This window comes from Brienomyrus brachyistius, chromosome 12 (assembly GCF_023856365.1).
Source record: "Brienomyrus brachyistius isolate T26 chromosome 12, BBRACH_0.4, whole genome shotgun sequence".
Classification (NCBI taxonomy): Eukaryota; Metazoa; Chordata; class Actinopteri; order Osteoglossiformes; family Mormyridae; genus Brienomyrus; species Brienomyrus brachyistius.
Window position 1 is genome coordinate 19521180 of NC_064544.1, and position 19007 is coordinate 19540186.

Consider the following 19007-nt stretch of genomic DNA (forward strand, 5'->3'; position numbering starts at 1 on the left):
AAAACAAGTAGTGAGATAAATTCTACTATATTCTGTTCTCCGAACACAATGTCAATGCATCAAAGTTAAAATCAATGTTTCATTTTCAAAATACTCATTCTATTTGGGTGGAACCACTATACATGATTCAACTGAGCTCATTCAAAGTAACTTTTTTTCAGTGTGGTTGGTTGAAAGAAAACCTTTGTCTGAATGTGTACTTTCTGGACCTGAACTTCCAACTTATGTCTGTAATGGATGACTTTTATGTGTAACTTCCCCGATACTGCGTAGACAGTTAGGCAAATGGGAATTAGCTGCTACTTATTGGCATTGTCTATATGCAGAATTGCAGCACATAGATTTCGCTTTCACTGTAAGAAATTATTAATGCATCGAAAAAACATCACATTATAAACAACCCTTGAAGGTAATTTGCAGAAAAAATCTGTTAAATGACAGTCACATAATGAGGATTTTGCTACCATATAATGGCAGTGGTAGTCTGTGTGCTTGTGATTGGAAGGTTGCTGGTTTCAATCCCCAAACAGCATGGCGCCAGACCAAGCACTACTCACTGGGTGCTAAATAATAGTGGTGCACCGCTATGTTAAATGCTGAGGACACATATGATTGTGGTGAGTCAACACTTCAACAAAATTATTGTTTTTGCCGTATTTTTTGCTGAATTATTCTGGCAACCACAGCTGCCAGTTTTTTTCCTTAAAAGCAAGATTTTTTTTACACTACGACATATGCAATATATATCATTTTTATCATGATCAGAGTTGTGTGGTTAATCTAAAGTTATGAAAGTTTATTTAAAATTTTGGTGGTAGGGGCAGAATACTGGCGAAGCTGCTGACAATTATGGGCAATGCCTCTCACCCCCCCAAATAAAACACTAGAGAAACTCAAGAGTAGCTTCAGCAACCGACTCATTCATCCCTGCTCCATTAAGGAACAATAATTGATGCTATTAAAGTGGTTTAGTCTTTAGTTTCTTAGAGGTTTTTAGATTCAGATTTCTCTAAAGCATGTTCTATCTCTGTGACCACTTTGTCAGCTTGACTGAATGTTTACCTGAATGTGATTGCTAACGCAATTTGGTACAACACCATGTCTCCTGTTCCGTGTTCCGAGTGCAATATGTTTAGTTATTCTTCTCCAGTCATTAGTGCAACGTTTACATGTGAGAAGTCTCAGTTAGACTGAGAAGATTGTGGTGTTAGAGGGATGCATCCGGATGTTACAGGACATTCAGGGGAATGAGAGTCATACTGATTCAGTGCTAGCAGCTCCGGATATGTCTGCAATAGTTAGTCAGTCTCCCCCCGATCCAGCAGCAGAGCCTTCGAAGCAAGGCGAGTGGGTGACGACCCAGCGGCATAGTCGTAAATCCAAACCTATCTCACACCAGCAACATTCACGTTTCAAACAGGTTCTCCCCACTCAATGAAACTCACACTGAGACACCTGTTGAAAGCGCTCTAGTAATTGTCGATTCTATTCTAAGAAATGTGAGAGTAGCGACTCCAGCGACTATAGTAAATTGTCTCCCTGGTGCCAGAGCAACCAACATCTCGGCAAATTTAAAAGTGCTGGCTAACAGTAAGCGTATATACTCTCAGATTATTATCCATGTCGACACTAATGATGTCCAATTAAGGCAATCGGAGATCACTAAAGCAAATTTCATAGAGGTATGCAACCTAGCGAAGAAGTCAATAATGTGCTCTGGCCCCATCCCTGCTAGATGTGGCGATAAAATGTACTTTTAATCATGGAAGCCTATTCCACCATAGTGTATGTCATAATAACTTATTAAAAATTACAATGAACCCATTACTAGATAATAGGTGTGACGCAAAACTTAAACTTGGACTTTTCAATGTAAGATCACTGGCTCCTAAGGCACTATTAATAAATGAAATGATCACTGATTTTAGTCTTGGTGCCCTGTATCTTACTGAGACCTGGCTTAAACTGAATAAATTCCACCACCAGGTGGTGGTGGTGTTGCAATTTTTCAGTTCAACCTAGGAGTGTCTGAGAAATTTGGTTTTAGCTTCAGCACATTTGAAACTGTTATTCTTAGCCTTGCTGGCTCATCTCTTTGTAGCTTTTCATCCCAAATCGCCATTGTTACTGTGTATCAACCGCCTGGTCCATATAGTAATTTTCTTAAGGAGCTTGCTGATTTTTTAACAAACCTGGTGGTCACTACTGACAAAGCTGTTATTGTTGGTGAGTTTATTATTCACATGGAAAAGATCCTTTAAAAATAGCGTTTGTAGCTATTCTTGGCACTGTAGGAGTATGTCAGAAGGTAGTTGGCTACTCATGCCTGTAGCCATACCCTTGATTTGATTATTAGCCATGGCATCCTGGTGGAACATGTATCTATTACACCTGAGTCCTCTGCTTTCAGATCATTACTTAGGGATGGGAATCATTAAGAAATTACTGATGTCAGTGCCATCATCAATTCTTTTTATCGATCCGGTTCTTTATCAATTCCTAATCACTGTAAAATAATCAGGGAGTGGCATGGTGGTGCGATGGTTAGCACTATTGCCTCACACCTCTAGAACCCAGGTTCGAGTGTTCGCTTGGGTTACATGTGTGTGGAGTTTGCATGATGTCGTCGTGGGGTTTCCTTCAGGGACTCTGGTTTCTCCCCACATTCCAAAGACATGCTGAGGCTAATTGGAGTTACTAAATTGCCAATAGGTGTGTGTGTGTTTCTGTGTGTATGGATGGATGATGAGTGAGTGTGCCCTGCGATGGGCTGGGCCCTCATCCTTGGTTGTTCCCTGCCTCGTGCCCATAGCTTCTGGGATAGGCTCCAGACCGCCCGTGACCCAGAAGGATAAGCAGGTTAGAAAATGGATGGATGTAAAGTAATCAAGTATTAATTTATCACTGATTATAATTTTGTGGACCAGTAGTTAGACCTGGTTAGCTACATATTTATTAAGAAAACCAATAGTCCTATGCTGTTTTCTGAACCAAAAGTAGATGTTTTATTAGCTGTAGTGTGATATGAATAAACAATAAACAAAAAATATATGTTAAAACACTGTAGTAACAAGCACACAGGCACATTACCACAAAACCAGACCATCTTCTTAATACCTGAACATGTTAAGCTTATTAACGCTCCTAAAGTGGACAACACCCTAAGTTTAATATTACACCCTAAGTTTAATATTATTGCTTTACAATGTACTGACATACAAAACTAATGAAAGCATTTCACTACCAGTACCTACCGAAATGCTATTTGCTCTACTGCGGTGAAGGGATGCAAACCTTTCACCACAAACTTTGTCACAGCCCAGTGGCACTCGTTCACCCTCTCCTTATCATATTTCGAAGCTCGGAAAGTTAGCGTGAACGGCTTTCGTTTTTCCAGGCATGACGAGATTGCTGCCTCAGAGGAGTTATCGCTGCCACCCTGCATGTCGTCTTCTAAAATGGATGAAACAAACGTACGACATAATTTGTTTATGTTTCAGAAAACGTGCCTCTGGGTTAATGCACCGAAGTTAGTTAACTGCGACTATGGAGACCACGGAGCTTACACTTGGCGGAGTGGTGAACACAGGGCAATCTTTAAATGTAATTTTGTGTTGACAGCTTAAATACTTAAGCATGTTACTAGTGTTACCACCCTTAAAGGTGACAACGACTTTGCATTTGCATTGGAGGCACACTGCGCAATGGTCGTCCTTCTTTGTCAGATGCAGCCATACCCTGGACCGCTTCCTGTACTACATGTGTTCATATTTCGCGTAACACCAAAAGTCCAGATGAATCGTTAGAGGAATCGGAGGTGTACGATTCCGGTTCTTCGCAGCAATAAGAATCGGTTCCAAATCGATTCCCATCCCTACTTGTTAACGTTTGAAATCCAGCATAGCCTTCCGTCGACCACAGCTCCAAAGTGCAGAATCAGATGTTCTATTGTCTCACTAACTACAGCAATGTTTATCAAACAACTTCCACAGTCCTTCAGTCTTACATCTGAAGCATCATGTGTAAACGAACTTGAACAGTAGTACTAGCCTCGTTGACCCCAATACCTTTGTAATTTGTACCTCCCTGGTATGACAACTGAGCTTCCCTCTGGAGATTAATAAAGATATCCATACAATCATCTATCTATCCATATATCTATCTAAGACAGGATCTACAAGTTAGGACGTTTCTGTAATGTAGTCTTTGGACAGACAAAACACAGTTATAAATGACAATTCAATCGAGAATGTGAGGTCGATCTTCTGTTACTTTGCAATGTAACTAGTTAGATGTTAGGTTTTATTTTGAGCCCGCCCACTTAGGTTGAAGGGTGATGTTGACAGATGATTTTAATAGTTGCTGGTATTTAATACATTTAAAAAAAAGTATGTAAAGAACAATTTAAATGATTATTTAAATAATCATTAACATGACCATTTAAATTATAATTGAATGATCATTTAAATGACACGTTTATAAATAATCATTTAAATGACAAATTTTGTCACAAAACACCCTCCATTCCGGTAGCCAGACTCTTCCAGACCTGTGAGCAAAGAAGAGGCTGAATTTGGCTGTGCAGCTGAATGCAATGAATCGATTGTGCCTGTAGGGGTCTCATTTAGCGAAGCTGACCTTCAGAATTTTGCAGTGGTTAGCACTGTTGCCTCACACCTCTGGGACCCGGGTTCGAGTCTCCGCCTGGGTCACATGTGTGTGGAGTTTGCATGTTCTCCCCATGTCGTCGTGGGGTTTCCTCCGGGTACTCAGGTTTCCCCCCACAGTCCAAAAACATGCTGAGGCTAATTGGAGTTGCTAAATTGCCCAAAGGAGTGCATGTGTGAGTAAATGGTGTGTGAGTGTGCCCTGCGATGGGCTGGCCCCCCATCCTGGGTTGTTCCCTGCCTCGTGCCCATTGCTCCAAACCCCCCGCGACCCAGTAGGATAAGCGGTTTGGAAAATGGATGGATGGATAATAATAATCATCATTTGTCTTTCCAAATCAGAAGGATGAACTTCATAACTATATATGCCTGTCTAATTTGGTTTTAGGGCTATTAACCCATTAGTGTACTACTGAAGTGCCATATAATATGGATACAATGTGCTAATTAATAACTGTTACAGAGAAAGTTACACTGAAGATATAGGACTGTGCATCGTCCCCCAGAGTCCACTGATCAATGCACACTTGACATGACATGGCTGTCTCGTTCGGCATTAGAGCTATTAATGACAGAATTGTGATTCCCAGTACAGAGACAACGATGCACAATGATTATTTTGTTTGCCATTTCACAATTCATGCAAAATCTCGTTAATAGCTAAGACAATATGTCGTTTTGCTGTAATGAAGTATTGGTTTAACATTTTCGTACCCCTTGGTTTTCCATATTGCCTTATATGTGAATTCTATAATTTTTCCATGTTCGTATGTTTCCGTATAACGTGAATTGGTTAATAACTTTAAAACAAGACTAGCCATGCATGTTTAATGATGGGTGGAAACAATGCAAACCTCTTGGATCTTCGGGTTATTTTGTCTATACTAGTAAATGATTATTATATTGTATCCATAGTTATTTATTATTACATTGTATACATATTATTTGACACTGGGGCAATACATCAAAAGGTTAAAAACGTCCTACCTGACTTCTGTTAAAAGTTATTTAAACCGAAAACTGAATATCGAATATGAGGTTAAAATATTAACAAAATAGGCATAGATGTAAATAATAAACTTAATAGTTGCTCTGATTCACTCATATTTTACGGTAACAGGCTGTATAACAGGCGTAGCATGAAACTAACTCCCAGTATAAGAACTTTGGATAAAATCGCTGTGGCCGCTAAGCAGCATGCATGGTTGTTTCATTTTGAAGAAAACTAAACAAAAAGTTTAACTTGGACGGCGTCTTGTATCATAAAAACTATGTGACTATCAAAATAGTGCAAATAAAACTTTATGTCACAAAATATGTTATACCATGGTTTTATAAACATGGCGATAAAGGTCTCCGTTACTCTACACACATAACAAAACCAACTAGTCATACATCTTAAACATTAATATACGAGTTACCATAAAAATGTACATACCGTCAGAGTTAATGACGAACTTGAAGAAGATCAAAATGACGCTAAAATTTTTGATCTGCATGTTCGAATATTAGATTGCAGTTGTTCTTATGCAAAGACCCACTTCCATAGAGTTCGGTAATGTTGGAAAGACATTGACAGATTCGAACTTCGTGGCTCAATAAATCTTAAACAAAACGTTCTTACAACACAATATACTTATCTATTCAACGGCGGTAAGGTAGACAATGAGCTACAACCGGATTTTCGTCGAAACAATATGTATTTAAAGAAATAGGGATAACATTGCTCACTATGAGCAGTCCGCTGGCAGAGGAAAGCTTAGGGACCGTCTGCAAAGTGCAAAATGAAAACGGATAACGTCAACAACTTCACTTCCAAATAGTGAAGAGCCACTAAAATCACGGGTTTCGGAATGTTATCATGGTCATATTACACCCCTTAGTTTGCTGAAATGTAGTACTTTAAAGTGTAGTTCCACCAAAATCTTAGTTTGGGGAAATGTGCCTGTGTCATAAAATAGTTATGTCATACAAGATGCTATTTTCAGAGGAAACGGAACATCCATTCATCCATTTTCCAAACCGCTTATCCTACTGGGTCGCGGGGGGTCCAGAGCCTATCCCAGAAGCAATGGGCACAAGGCAGGGAACAACCCAGGATGGGGGGCCAGCCCATCGCAGTTCTTACTGTATCATGCCTCTCCAATGGTACTAAGATTCTTGCTGATTTGTCATAATTCACTTTTTGTTTCTTTTGAAGAAGTTTTTGTCTGTTTCACTTTGCTTTCTTTTCGTTGCACCAAGAAGGGAATCGTGGTGCGTAACCTACGTTCCATCAGAAGTTCAGCAGGAGACACACCATGTTCGATGCTCGATAACTTAACAGGGCTAGATATGGATCTGATTGACTGTCTTGTGCCTTTTTGAGTAGGTGTTTGACGATGTGCACCCCTTCCTTACTGTTTAACTGGGCATACAGAGGGCTTGAAGTCACATGTTGAAAATCATATTCTTCTGCAAACTTCTGAAGCTTGTTGCAACTGTAGGATGGACAATTGTCACTGCAGACAATCTGTGGAATCCCATGTTTTGCAAAGATGGATTTCATGTGTTTGATCACACTGTCTGCAGACATGTTGGTTAATAGAGCTATCTCTGGATAGTTCGACAGGTAGTCAATCATTAGCAGATAATAACTTCCATTCAAGTGGAACAGATCTCTCCCAGCTTTCTGCCATGGTTCATCAGGTATGTCTGTGATTATTATGGGCCATTTTGGCTGTTTTGCTTGATGTTCTAGACAGGTGCTGCTGTTTGAGACCACCATGTCTATGTCATCATTCATTCCTGGCTAATAAACAGCTGTGCGGGCTCTCCTTTTGCATTTTGAATGTGAAAATGAAGCTCATTTTACCGGCATTTCAATTTAGTTTTGGTTTATCTTGCATAGTTTTAGGTTTTATTTAGTTCGTTTTTTTTTTTTTAAAACTGTTTTTTTTTTGTTAATGAAATAATTTTTTTTCACTTCTAGAGCGTTAGTTTTAGTCTTTTTTAACTGCAATAACCCTGCACATAAGTGAATGTGTTTTATAGGTAAGCTGCAGATTGATTTATTAGTTGTGTTATAATTACTCACTAGGTCAACCACTCCCAGAAAGCCTATGTTTCTCCCACAAGTACCTGGTTCCTTGCCAAGAAAGATGGAGAAGTTCAAACACTTGTGTACTGTTTACATATATATTTACTCTTTTATCAATGGTCTTTGCATTTTGCTTAAGCTTCATAAACTTATAAGCCCTGAATACATTTACTGCATATTTATTGTTCCTCCCCCCATATTGCACTTGCATTGTCTCATCTCATTGCACTTTTTTGCCTTGTTGTCCCCCCATGCAGCTGCCCCCTCCCCTGTAACTGTAGCACAAGCATGTCACTGTTTCTATGATGCATGTGAATAAAGTGATTGTGCTTTAAACCAAAAATGAAAGTCATTACCGCGACCCAGTAGGATAAGCGGTTTGGAAAATGGATGGATGGATGGATGGAAAGTCATTATTTGTTTTGTCAGTAATTCCTGCTTATTTTTAAAATTCCAGAAAATTCTCACTGAAATGGAACAGTAGACCGCGATACATTTAAGGCACAGTAGATTCCTGTTATCTTGTACAGTTTACTTCTGCCATTGCATCTCCCTCCTTTTCATTTAGAATTTCCCGAGGTAAAGAACCATGCATGATTAAATGACTAACAAATCAGAGTCAGATCAGTCTGGCATCCAATCCTTGTTTCAGGATCATCTGGAGTGGAGATGACATCATCAGACCCTGAAATAGCAAAGACATTTAAGCAGCTAATTGCAAGCCAGGGAAGAATATCACATGACTGATATTTTGACACAAACAGAATGTCATACTTTGATCCAGTACCGTACCATTCTGATTACCATGTTGTCACTCAGCTGGACTTGCTCTGGGTTCAGCACACATGGGAAGTGTTGGACAGGAAGGAATGTTTTCCTGGCATCAGGTGCTAGAGTATGAAAACATAAAATTAAATCAATGCACAGTGCAACACAAAACTAAACTGTACCACTTGCAGCAACAACTTCAGGGCAGGGCATTTTTACTTATTAAAGTGCCTGTTTGATTTGTCAGTGGGATCACCACTGTCAGCATCCCTGCATGTTTAGCTTTCATTTTACAAAAGGGACTGTTTAAGCACCCATTTGCTTTTGCTTTCCTCCCAATATCTGATGCCAACATGCTGCGTGTCCCATGTTCACTGTCGGTGCCCAGTTAATGTTGTCATACATAGTGGCTGGTTTATCTAACATGATAAGAATATCCTGTAGATAAGAATTAACAGTGTAGATAAGAATTCAAACGGATTGTGTCTCATCCATCTTACAATGGTCTTAGCACTGCAATGCTTTTGGGAAACTGGACCCTAGGATTCCATATGGCCTCACAGCTGTAGAAAAGTCTGCTTCCTCAACCTGCTGTCAGTCATACTGACTTCTGACAGGAACTCTTTCCTTCTAATGCTTAGATGTGGGAGTGTGTCCCTCAGCCTGAGAATCCATGCAGTGACTCTCTTCACTCGATGCCAGTCTAATGTCACCAGGCAAGGAGACACTGGAGACAGTAGGTGCACAGAGGGACCCAAGAAGGGGCAAGTTTATTGTGGAACATTAGGAAACAGCATACTGTACCACAGTATACCACAAGGGGGCCTGTGATGAGGTGGTGATCCATTCAGGGTGGTCACCCTCCAGTGGTAGGAGGCAGCAACCCTGTATGTTGGTCATTCTCCATTTTCCACCTACAAAAACACATGTGCACCTGCATGCGTGTTTCTTGTCTTTCCATGGCTTTTCATACCAGCCAGTCTCAGTCCCAGTTACAGAGGCACATTTACAGCCCAATTTTAGCCAACACTAAAATAGCCAAAAATATTTATTTTTTCTGTTTTTTTTTTTTTATTATTGTTTTTGTCAAAATTGTCAGCACATTATGTTAAAAGACTGTCCCCCCCCACCAGACTGGGGTCATTCGCCAATCTTATCCCATAAGCACTTGTACTGGTCAGCGGTGAGGAAACCATGGTTATATCGGTGCTGGGTGGTGCTGATCAGCAGCCTCCCAACAAGTTTGTTATATCATATGTTACTGGCTGCTGTTCAGCTTGGTGAGTGGTACAGCTTCACCTTGGCTGCTGTTCAGCTTGGTGAGCGGTACAGCTTCACCTTGGCTGCTGTTTAGCTTGGTGAGTGGTACAGCTTCACCTTGGCTGCTGTTTAGCTTGGTGAGTGGTACAGTTTCACCCTTGGCTGCTGTTCAGCTTGGTGAGCGGTACAGCTTCACCTTGGCTGCTGTTCAGCTTGGTGAGCGGTACAGCTTCACCTTGGCTGCTGTTTAGCTTGGTGAGCGGTACAGCTTCACCTTGGCTGCTGTTCAGCTTGGTGAGTGGTACAGCTTCACCTTGGCTGCTGTTTAGCTTGGTGAGTGGTACAGCTTCACCTTGGCTGCTGTTTAGCTTGGTGAGTGGTACAGCTTCACCTTGGCTGCTGTTTAGCTTGGTGAGCGGTACAGCTTCACCTTGGCTGCTGTTTAGCTTGGTGAGTGGTACAGCTTCAGGCAGCACTCAGCATAAGAGCTGGGAGGCTTTAAAAACAGGATTCACACTATATTCATTCTAGCAGCAGCAAATGTCCTGAAGCTTTTAAACTTAATCTAATAACGAACACCCTGAATCTCCATAGATACAGTATATCTCAATGAAAACCTTACATGAAACCATATGAAGTTCATAAGACCCAAAAACATGATGCAGGACCCAAGAAGTCATGCCTCCTCCTTGATTGTTTGCTCCACTTTCTGAGTGAAGACCTGCCATCAATATTCACAGAGAAGAAAAGAGTAATTACAGGAATCACCAAGTGTCAGAATGAGTGTAATGGAGCCACAGGCAAATAAAAAACTGAGGATTTATTCAGAATTACATATAATAATGTACATTTCTATATTGTGAAGAATACAACAAATGTGAGAATCATATACAAATATTTACAAAAGACTATTTCTGGAGGGTTTTCCTAAAGGTGCACTTTCCCTATTCAATGAGATTTTTCAGAAAACTTCTTATATGTGCTGAGATTTTGAACTATTTTAGTTTCAGCGTCTGTTACTAAAACCCCAAGTAATATATTTCATGTTGTTTTGATATACATGGTACAATCAAGCTTCTATGAGAAGCAAATATCCATTCCTGACACAGACACAACAACATGTTGGAAACAAAGAGTTTGGGAAACACAGGATGACATGAAGGACCCCATGTTGTTCTTCTCAGGTGGCTTCATCCACAGGTAACTGGGTTTAAATTGAGCTACTGGTCCTTCCAGTATGTCTCTCTGTAGACAGACTTTCCCTGGACAAGTTGACAAGTGGATTCGGTGTCATGAGGGGCTGCAGGCCGCCTCATTCACACAAGTGGGCCTCCTCAAAACAAACGTTCATCTGCTACCCAGCCAAGTCTCTCAAGTCAAACACAGTAAACTGTAACAGATCACTGATAATCTGGTGACTGATTATATCACTGGTCTGGTTATTCAACAGACCATAGCACCTTCAAACAGCCAAACCAACCTACTGTAAAGGATCACACCTCATACAATCTACATTAATAAATTCACAATTTAACATCACACCATGCATGTTGATGACTCACATCAGTACATAGTATGGGTGGTTATTGTTGCTTGTCACCAGATGCTGACACTTCAGGTGAGTTTTACATAAGTTACATTCCTAATTCACATCCGAAGAGCACATCTTAGGCTAGATAGTTCACTGTAATCACAGTCTCAGTTAAACTTCTGTTAATGACAATTTGTGGTTGGCTTGGCTTATTATAATGATCTGCTGTCGAAGGATAACAATACACATATTGATTCATTCATTTTTATTATAGAAAGTAGAGGACAAAGAAAAGGGCCGACTGACTAATTGTGGGATCAGGTAAGAAGGAATGTAGAGAAGCAGGGGGGTCAGACAAAGAAAAGGCTTCTAATAGTTAGGAGACTCACTAAGATACTTAGTTACCTTATTTAACTTTCCTAATTTCTCTGAGATCGACATGACAGTGTGCATGAGTAACTGTACATATATCTTTATTCGCATGGGTAACTATACATATATCTTTATTCGCATGAGTAACTGTACATATATCTTTATTTGCATGGGTAACTATACATATATCTTTATTCGCATGGGTAACTATACATATATCTTTATTCGCATGGGTAGCTATACATATATCTTTATTTGCATGGGTAACTATACATATATCTTTATTCGCATGGGTAACTATACATATATCTTTATTCGCATGGGTAACTATACATATATCTTTATTCGCATGAGTAACTATACATATATCTTTATTTGCATGGGTAACGATACATATATATAGTTGGATATATATAGAGGATAGTTGGTGGACCACTCCCCTCCCTGCAAGACATCTACACCACCCGCCTCACCCGCAAAGCCATCACAATTGCCAACGATGCAACCCACCCCGCACACTGTCTCTTCAGCCTCCTGCCCTCTGGAAAGAGATACAGAAGTCTCCGCTCCCGCACTACCAGGCTCACCAACAGCTTCATCCACCAGGCGGTGAGACTGCTGAACTCTCTCCCCTCCCGGCTCCCAGCCAGCAGAATCACCAGACTGGCAGGAGTATAGGAAGACAGACTGGACTCTACCCCCCACCCCCCACCCACACACACTCCCCAACAAGGAAACAAACACTCTGAACTAAGAACTAAAAAACAACACTCTTGACTGAAAATAACTACCTCTGCATTGCAAATTGCACACAGCTGCTGCTATATACTTTTAGTATTTTTTTTTTTACCAGTATTTATATTACTACTACTGCTGCTACAATCTTGTGCTGCACTAAAACAAAAAACCCTTACCAACCACAACCTGGGACTATCTCAAGTAGACTAGTATACTACTTCCCCTGTGCACACTGCTGGAACACTTTACTATATGTTATGTTTTTGTCTTGTTATATCCTGTATGTTACCTAAGTATAATGCCTTAAGCCTACTTGCACTTTTTCTTAATATTACCTATTGTTTAGAACGGTTTTTGTGTGCATCTGCACTTATTGTTGTCAATGTCTACGCATGGGACAGTGTGAAACGTAATTTCGATTCCTTTGTATGTCAAGTACATTTGAAGGAATTGACAAATAAAACTGACTTTGACTTTGACATATATCTTTATTCGCATGGGTAACTATACATATATCTTTATTCGCATGGGTAACTATACATCCATCCATCCATCCATCCAAGCAATGGGCACAAGGCAGGGAACAAACCAGGATGGGGGGCCAGCCCATCGCAGGGCACACTCACACACCATTCACGCACACATTCACACCTACGGGCAATTTAGCAACTCCAATTAGCCTCAGCATGTTTTTGGACTGTGGGGGGAAACGGAGAACCCGGAGCAAACCCCACGACGACATGGGGAGAACATGCAAACTCCACACACATGTGACCCAGGCGGAGATTCGAATCCGGGTCCCAGAGGTGTGAGGCAACAGTGTTGCACCTTCAAACAGAAAACTGTAATTAGGATTTCAATGTTCCTCTCCCTATAACCAGGAAATAGCATAAGGCAAAACTCTATCATAACAATAATGCTTGCACACATTAAAATGAATAAGTCAGCAAAGGACAGTATCATACATGCAGGGATGCAATTTATAGTCGTCTGGCATAAACATCAAGCACAAACCTCACATATAAATGACCTTATCCTTACCTAAACCCAGCCCCAAACATGCCAAACTGCTGTATAGTTGTATAAAATCAGCAAAGATTCTTCTAGTTAAATGTGTATAAATGCCTGATATGCATATTTACCTCCTCAGTCTTTGGTTCATTGTGATCAGCAGGTGATTATGCCTACATCTCCTGATTGTCATGTGATCTCTGTAAAAAGTGAGTGTCACTTCATACATTTCATGAATTGACAATTCATACTGATAGTTATTGTCAAAATATAGTGTAGAGGCCATGAAGTGATATTTACCCTTCAGTTGCTAATTTTAAAGTAACTAAAAATTAAAGGAATGGTAACATCCCAGCAACTGCATCACTAAATAAATACATTCCATACTGTCTAATGTAGTGACCATGACAGCCTTGTCTTAAGAACCAGAAAGATAAAATTTCATTATTTACCTGCTCTGTATTCAATCCATTGGAATGAACAGCTGGACAGTTTAGATAATTTCTTTCACAATATCCTGGAATAATTTACAGTCCTCTGGTTCAAAAATTAAACATTATTTTGACCATGAACAAACATCATACATAAATGTCCTTTCTTTCTGTCCATATCCCTACCGAAACTCAACCCAAAACTGGTTAACTAACATTTTTTGCTAATACTGCCCTCTAGTGCATATTCGCCTACTCTGCATTTGGCCAATCGGGATAAGACGGTGATGAAGCACCACCCCCTGTATGTGACTAAACAGCTAGAAAATAGAGTCAAAAGATTTAAGCTAGCTAGTCATCAGAATATCCTGCTTCGGCATCTCCATCCATCCATCCATTTTCCAAACCGCTTATCCTATTGGGTCGCGGGGGGTCCGGAGCCTATCCCAGAAGCAACGGGCACAAGGCAGGCAACAACCCAGGATGGGGGGCCAGCCCATCGCAGGGCACACTCACACACCATTCACTCACACATGCACACCTATGGGCAATTTAGCGACTCCAATTAGCCCCAGCATGTTTTTGGACTGGGGGGGGAAACCGGAGTACCCGGAGGAAACCCCACGACGACATGGGGAGAACATGCAAACTCCACACACATGTGACCCAGGCGGAGACTCGAACCCGGGTCCCAGAGGTGTGAGGCAACAGTGCTAACCACTGCACCACCATGCCGCCCCGCTTCGGCATCTCCTAAACAAGAAATGAGTTTAATATTGAATGCAGTGACTTTGTGGCCAGCAGGGGGGGTCGATGGCACATGTAAATGCATGGTGGAGAACTGTCTACAACAAAACACCCGCAAGTACAAAGCCAGACTGAGCATCTGCCCCTTTTTTGTCAAAATGACTGGAAGTGCCCCCCTTTGATGTTCTAAGTGCCAATTTTTGACGTTTTCCATTCAAATTTCTCTGCATGTCACTGTGTACAGCTAAAGTGTGTATATAGGTATAGGTTGAAAATCTCTGGGGGTACATGACTGTAAAAAGTTTTAACAGAGTACACCAATTCCTTGTAAACAAACAAGAAATATCGGTGAACAAGTGACTTTATCTTGCTACATGGCTGAGCTCACCTTCTCAATGGTTAAACATGGTTAATCACTCTTCTTCTGAGACAGACATACACACATATATAGACACAGTTGAGAGAATAACTTGGGCTCTGAGTGCCAGGTCAGGCCATTTGTCTGGAGCCGCTGGAGCACTTTGTGTGACCAGCCCGCCAGATCTGCGCCTGTTCTTTCCTGTGCCACCACTGACCAGGGCTTGGGCTACGTGACACGATTAAATCCCCCCATGATGAATTTCACTGAATGAAAATAATGCAGTATGACAAAACTATTACCATAACACTGCCCAAGCCAACCATACACCACTCCAAAGAAATCCTCAAAGCCCAACTTTAATAAAATTCACCCACAATAAATTTAGTTGAGGTTCCCACGATGATCGGCAATTAGACTGCTACGCAGAAAAACTGCTGAGTGGTGGGGGGGATTGCTGTGTTCACAAGACATCAGCTGCAACCTCCCTCTGCTGCCACCTATTGCTGCTGTTTCAATTTTGGGGTGATTTGACCCGGACAATACTTCTGAAAAGTTTGGACAAGTTCAGTAAAACATTTTCCAAATTATTCTTGTAATGAGAAAGCATCTCATGGACAAACTGATGTCGAGAAACAGGCCCCAGGACAGCAACCAGAGGGTCAGATGCATCTTGAGCACCTACCTGATCAAGCTCGGTAACTTGGTGTCTCTCACCCAAGCCCATCTCTTCTATTATTCTAAAGAAAAGATATTACAGTTATTACAAAAGAGGTTTTCCAATAAAAGCTTAAATAAAAGACAATTTTCATGTGTATCATGCCGATTCCCAATATGATGACTCTTGATGTCATGCGCTCCTATCTTGGGCCCAGCAGTGTTTTGGCACCAGAAAAATGAGCTCCGGACAGCATATATATTTATATATATATACTGTATATAACACTGACACCTCACACCCCCCGGCTTGGGCTCTGTGTAGTTTACATGGTGACTCAGTGGGTAACACTGGCACCTCACAGCCCCCGGCTTGGGCTCTGTGTAGTTTACATGGTGACTCAGTGGGTAACACTGGCACCTCACACCTGATAACACACACAAAAATGTCTACTTACTTTTTCTTTTTGGCCAAACCTGTATTAAAAAATATAAACATTGATGCAATTAACTATTTTAATAGAATTATCTAATAAGACATCAATATAGTTAAATGTAGCTGCCGGTTCAGACGTAATGAGTGAGAATATGAGTAATAAATAATAATTACTTGCATATTAGTAAGTATCCAGTGGTGATTTTGAGAGCTACAGCTTTCTGTATGACATCACACATGTGGGGCATAACTGGTGGTGTGTTTATATGTTTATTCATCACTAAGGATGGAAGAGCAAAAAGCTTAAAGGGATTAAAGCCACAGCGTTACGAAATGATAGACCCTGAGCCAAACCATATAGTGAATAATTAAAATAATGTGGAAACAAATGATATATAGTACTGATCCGAATTTAGGACAACCCCCCACTTTCATAACACCTATTTTTGGAAAAATCAGTATAAAGAAAAACAAAATTATTTAACATGAACATACTAGAAGCTAAACATTTCACTGTTAAAAAGCAACCACAGGCAATTGCATTACAGTAAGTATATTAAACAGCAAACATTCCAATAAACATATGGATTATTTGGGGGGGGGGGGTAGACAGTCAATATTACAAACTCCATTACCCTTGGAGGGGGGGGACCCACATAGAGAGCGCAAAAATGTACTGTGGCTTGTGCATGAGTTGTTTTAATGATGAAGATAACAGTTCTTTTAAAATGAAAGTTAGTCTCTTTATTAACAGCCACTACTGGCTTCATCAGCAATGCTGGTTGGGTCATAATTAGTCCCGAGCCCCCTGCCCCCTAGACACACATAAAATACTCCTATAATACATGTCACTACTGTCTAAATCTATGCTCTTGAAAGTTACAGTATTTAATGATGCAGTGCAATACATGCTGGTATTTGCAAAATAGGCCTTCTGACCAATCCTGTGGCATTATGTCAACTAATTGTGGACTGTGGGGGGGGGGGGTTTGCCACTCAAACTATGTCATATTGTTAAGATGATGATGTTTCCGTCAGTTCCGTTTGAATTATGCAGCCAGAAATCAGATAATTCAAGCCATTTACTGTTGTTTGTGTATAATAACATTTAAATTGTAGCCCTCGAATATAAAATATCCCCAATATTTTAGACATAATACTTTGGGAAGTATATGGACGAACATGGAAATATTCATATGGGATAAATACTGGACTCACATATCACTATACTGTAAGTACAGTATTGCTTTTATAGTACACAGTACAATATTGGTAAAGAAAATTGTTTAGTAATTTCTCAGTTGTCTGTTTGATTAGTGTCCTTTCTGTTACACTGGTTTACTGCCTTTCTTGCTTTCGTCTTTGTGACTGGTGCATGAGGAGATGCAAACAGCCTTTAACATGCTGCAAAAGTCCCAGTACACATATTCAACCTTTATGATAAGTTATACATCATATCTCTGTTATACTTACAGTATGCAGACACCTCTATAACAAAGCGGCTAAAGAGGAAGACAGACCCAGAAATCAGGACAATCAGCCGTAGATCCAGTGACTGTTTTCCTGTGTCTGAAATGACATCATCACAAAAATCACTGAGAACTGAGGTCAGTAAATCAGCAGGAAGTGACAGATATCAAACTATATATTTCCTAAAGGGTTTGTACAATTTAGCTGTATAAGTTCACCAAGTAAAATTGTAGGAGAAACATCTGAAAGTTCTAGAGTATTTACCTGCTTTGAGTTTTAATGCTACAGCCAGGGCAACAGAATTCAGGAGAGGGAGAGCAAAAGTCCCTGAGAAATATACATATTTACGGGGTTTGGCTGAAAGGTAGAGAGAAAAGCATTAGTCACACACTTAGATATATACATTAAAACAACCATATATATGCTTTTTCCCCCAATAATTTAAACATTTTTAATACTCTTAAAAAAAAATTAAATCACATTTTAAATCGCATCATATTGTTAGCTAATATAAACAAAATGCATTTTACAAGCGCATTCATGAAACACAAATGAATTTAAATAATTAAACAATATCAAAATACATAAAAATATCAAAACGAAAAAGTTATTTGTACCAAGGAATTCATCCTGAAGCCAGTCTCGAAAGTATGACGTGACAGTCAGGATGTAGATGAATGCAAACTCACACATCTTTATAGGTCGTGCTGTGGTCAAAATGAGTTAATTTTAGTTTTTAATAAAATAAAGAATATACAACTTTAGAATAAATGTATTTTTATTCATAATAATTATTTATTCAACGTAACTGGATTTTTCCTTCATTAATTAAGCTTTCAGAAGCACTTGAAAAGTGACACATGACCACAGTGCCAGAGCCCACAGAGTGACAGTGGCGATTGGCTTGTTTCAGAATGTTATGCTGCCCAACCAGCCAATCAAAAAGTATTTTGGGGGAAAAATTGAATAGTTGAATTAAATCATTGGTTATCAGAAGTTTTAAATGAAGATAAATGTTACGCTTTAGGCATGCGTACTGTAGATGGCAGACTAGGGGGGCATGGTAATAATCGGGGGGGGGGGGGGGGGATGGGTGTAGCCAATTCAATAAGGATTCAAACCAGCAATTACAGTACTATGTTTGCATCACAAAGAAGATTTTTTTAACTAAAGTTTTTACAACGAGCATTAGCCAAAAATGGTTGAGAGTTAAAGCTCTATTACACTGAAATTGTTTGCTTACAGTTAAAGGTTTTCCTTACCTTTGTCATTTTCTAAAATCACATTTAGATACAAGAAACTTAATATCAGATGCAGCATGAAGAAAATCCCCAAAAGGATTTTCTGGGCCAAATCTGAAAAGCAATAGAACATGTAAAACAACAGATTAAATAAACAGGCCTTCATTAAAGATTATCCCTCCATTTACTTTTTGTAATGATGTCTTAGAAGGGTGGACACAGTAAAGGAAGTATCTAAATA

General features: G+C 40.0%; 2 protein-coding genes and 1 long non-coding RNA gene across 5 annotated transcripts in view; all 3 read right to left on the reverse strand.

The window, feature by feature from the left end:
- LOC125704992 (uncharacterized) overlaps positions 1-6460 on the reverse strand; it is a 99068-nt gene extending 92608 nt beyond the window's left edge. The window contains exon 1 of one of the 3 annotated variants that reach the window (XM_048971253.1): positions 6106-6458. In XM_048971253.1, coding sequence (XP_048827210.1) covers positions 6106-6166 — 61 coding nt within the window. In that variant the 5' untranslated portion in view covers positions 6167-6458. Of the gene's footprint in view, positions 1-6105 lie in introns of all 3 variants that reach the window. The other 2 variants (XM_048971250.1, XM_048971252.1) reach the window with 2 other exon arrangements.
- Positions 6461-8342: 1882 nt separating this feature from the next.
- On the reverse strand, positions 8343-9563 carry LOC125705040 (uncharacterized). The gene is made up of 3 exons (XR_007381333.1): positions 9319-9563; positions 8539-8636; positions 8343-8431 (listed from the first exon to the last, which is right to left on the reverse strand). It is a non-coding gene; the product is annotated as an uncharacterized LOC125705040 (long non-coding RNA).
- A 494-nt stretch (positions 9564-10057) lies between these two features.
- Positions 10058-19007, reverse strand: part of LOC125704987 (uncharacterized) — a 132253-nt gene continuing 123303 nt past the window's right edge. Inside the window, exon 23 of the mRNA XM_048971234.1 lies at positions 10058-10495. Within this exon, the coding sequence (XP_048827191.1) occupies positions 10451-10495 (45 nt within the window). The 3' untranslated portion in view covers positions 10058-10450. The remainder of the gene's footprint in view (positions 10496-19007) is intronic.